This window comes from Egretta garzetta, unplaced genomic scaffold, assembly GCF_000687185.1.
Source record: "Egretta garzetta isolate BGI_Z169 unplaced genomic scaffold, ASM68718v1 scaffold421, whole genome shotgun sequence".
Taxonomy (NCBI): Eukaryota; Metazoa; Chordata; class Aves; order Pelecaniformes; family Ardeidae; genus Egretta; species Egretta garzetta.
This window is the reverse complement of record NW_009258680.1, coordinates 119,708-122,624: the sequence shown is the minus strand read 5'-3', so window position 1 is coordinate 122,624 and position 2,917 is coordinate 119,708. Positions and strand designations below refer to the sequence as shown.

General features: G+C 54.9%; 1 protein-coding gene across 1 annotated transcript in view; it reads right to left on the bottom strand.

The window, feature by feature from the left end:
* Positions 1-65: 65 nt before the first annotated feature.
* The window catches only part of DSN1 (DSN1 component of MIS12 kinetochore complex), a 3,101-nt gene continuing 249 nt past the window's right edge, over positions 66-2,917 (bottom strand). The window contains exons 2-7 of the mRNA XM_035888670.1: positions 2,434-2,778; positions 1,918-1,991; positions 1,648-1,720; positions 1,203-1,290; positions 503-562; positions 66-303 (exon numbers count right to left, since the gene is read on the bottom strand). Of these exons, the coding sequence (XP_035744563.1) occupies positions 198-303; positions 503-562; positions 1,203-1,290; positions 1,648-1,720; positions 1,918-1,991; positions 2,434-2,778 (746 nt within the window). The 3' untranslated portion in view covers positions 66-197. The remainder of the gene's footprint in view (positions 304-502; positions 563-1,202; positions 1,291-1,647; positions 1,721-1,917; positions 1,992-2,433; positions 2,779-2,917) is intronic.

The following is a 2,917-nucleotide window of genomic DNA, read 5'->3' as shown; positions in this document are numbered from 1 at the left end:
CGGGGCCCGCAGCAGAGCCCCCCTCCCCTCCAGCAGACCAACGCTCCCACCCAGCTTGGTGTCATCTCCAAAGTGGCTGAGGGCACCCTCGATGCCCCCATCCGGATCGTGGATAAAGACATTCAACAGAACTGGGTCCAGAACTGAGCCCTGGGGGCCACCGCTTGTGCCCGGCCCCCAACTGGATCCGACTCCGTTCACCGCAACTCTCGGGGCTCCACCATTCCACACCTGGATATTTCTTCAGCGCTTTCCCGGTAGCGCAGCAGGAGCTGATCCCAGGCCTGACATTCGGCAGTGAACCTGCGGAGCAGGAGGAGAGAAGGGGCCCGGAGCGTCCCTCTGTGAAGCTGAACTACAGCCCAGGCTCGTAGAAAAAAAACAAAAAAACAAAAAAACCAGCTTAAAGGATTAAATACACCCAAAAAACCCCCCCAGGGAGGAGGTGTCCAAACCCCTGGAGGTGCTGGGGGCTTCAGGTGGCATGTGCAGTCGCTCCTACCTGGCCATGTATTCCTTAATTTGGGCCACCGACTCATCCAACGCCGAGTCCAGTGAAATCCTACAGCAGAGATCCAAGGTCAGCGCCGGGCGGATCTCCACGTTCCACACATCCCGCTCAGGCAGCCGTGCCGAACACTCCGCACATCCCAGGGAATGTCCCAGCCCCCACGTCCCCGAGCTCCCTCCTCCTCCTCCTCCTCCACCGTCTCGCCTCCCTCTCCGGGAAGGATTTCCTTCCCGTACCTGACCTAAATCTCCTCTCTTTTCGCTTTAAAACCGCGACCCCTCATCCTGCCGCTGCGCTCCCCGACCAAGCGCCGCTCCCCACCCTGCCCCTCGAGCGCGGAAGCTCTCCCCGGAGCCGTCTCTCCTCTATGCTAAACATCCACAACCCCCCCAGCCGCCCGATCCTCACCCTCCACGCGCGTATAGCGGTGATTTTTATCCATTTATTCATTTTAAGGGGCAAAAACCTTATTCTGGCCCGTCTTTGATTTACAAACCGCTCCCCTCTCCAGATCCCGCCGGTGTACGAGGGGGTAACAGCGGATTCTTTCCCATTTAAAAGTTTCACCCCCTCCCAAAAAAACCTGCTGGCACGCGTTAGGGCTCTGGCTGAGGGAAGCCAGCTAATTAAAACATTTAAATGAACCCAAAGCATTTTGACGCCGCAAGGGATGAGTTGGGCGAGTCCTTACCCTTTAGGGTCTTCTACGCAGCTCGTTAGCGTTCCGTCTCGTTTGAGCTTCTGCATGTAATGCTTCAGGTCTTCCGAGAGCGAGCTCGCTGGAGACGAAGACAAAATAAACCAGGATGAATCCACGCTCGCGCCCACCGCCTGGCAAATTAGTAAATACGGAGAAACAAAGCTGCTTCCTAACCCACGGATACCGCTCCGATTCCTCGTCGGAAGCCATGCTCGTTAGTACTTACGCTGTTTCCGAAAGATCAACTCATCCCCGGGGCCGCCGTTTAGCTCAGCGCGCCCGTTTGCCTCTCCCCTCCCAGAAATTCCCAGCATCTTAAAAACATCATTCCCGTATTTTTGGCTGCACCCCGGTCTCATTTTGAGAGGATACCAGGGGAGGGGTCAGTAATTTGCCGTCCCGGATCACCCCGACCGCCGGAAACGGCGCACCTTACCGTTAGCTTTGAAAGCCTCGGGGCTAAAGCCGTCCGTTTGCTTCAAGAGGTGTTCGAGCTTCTGCGCAGAAAACTAAGAGCAGGTAGAAAAGAACGTGTCGGGTTGCGCGACGAAGCTCGCGGGAAAGCTGGGTACCAAGGGAGAAGGGAGCGCCTCCCCCCCCCTCGCACCTATTTCCCAACCCCGTTATACAAATCAGAACGTCGGGGTAGCAGCAGCAGAAAGGTGAGAGGGAAATAATTGGCTTTTTTAAAACGAGAGGACCTTACCTGGAAGCTGGACAAGAGCAGCATCGAAAGCCGGTCTGTCTCTGGCAGATCCAGGCTAATGGATTTGCTTAATTCTGAAAAATCAGAACAAAAATCGCTTAAGAACAATTAAATTCACACCAAGCTGCCAACGGCCGGAACGTTCCTGGAAGACATTAAAAGCCGTTGCTGTGTAGGAGCGCGGTTTGCAGGATACAGGAGCGGGGAAAAGAGAAAGAAAGAGAGTTCCCAACAAGGAAACGTCACACTCAAGGGGCAACCATGGAAATAAAAAGGCAGGGACTGCAAACCACCGGTCTACAGAAGCCGTTAACGCAGCAGCTCCTTTTATCCTTGAGTATCCGGACCTCCGAGATCGCTGCCAACACGCACGTCAGCGGCTACTGGTTAGGAATAACGCAATTAAACTGTAATTACCCCTAAAGGTTGTGCCGTACAATTAAATTCCACCTTGCTGCAGGCTGCCCTACCAGTTTCAAGAGCGAGCTTGATAAAGGGAAGCAGCGGAACACGCACCGGTGACATCCTGGTGAACGGGAGGCAGGGATTTTTTGCGTTTGGTCCCCTTCAGGCTCGAACGACACCAAGAGCTCCGCTTGGCTTGAGGAGTGGTGATGAGCAATCTCGGGGACAAGTTAAAGGAACTCCACGCGTGGTCTTTCCTGGGACTGCTTCTCCAGGGAGACAGCCTCTTGGGACTAAGTCCGAGGGGGCTTTTCCTGAGGCTGGGACTTCCGTGGGATCTTTTCCTCGTATCTGCTTCGGTGGTCTCACAGGGACTAAGGTTCTTGCAAATGACAGTTACGTCAGGCGGCTTCAGGAACTGCTCAGGATCCGCCTTCTTCTCCCCAGGGTCAGGATCTGAGAAAACCAGATATAACCAATCTGTCCGCGGGGTCAAGCGAGGGGAAAAGGGTTTTTTCCTAGGGATTCAAAAGCACCAAACCTGCATTTTGCTTGGGGCAAGCGCAGCGCCTGGATCACCGCTTCACATCCCCCC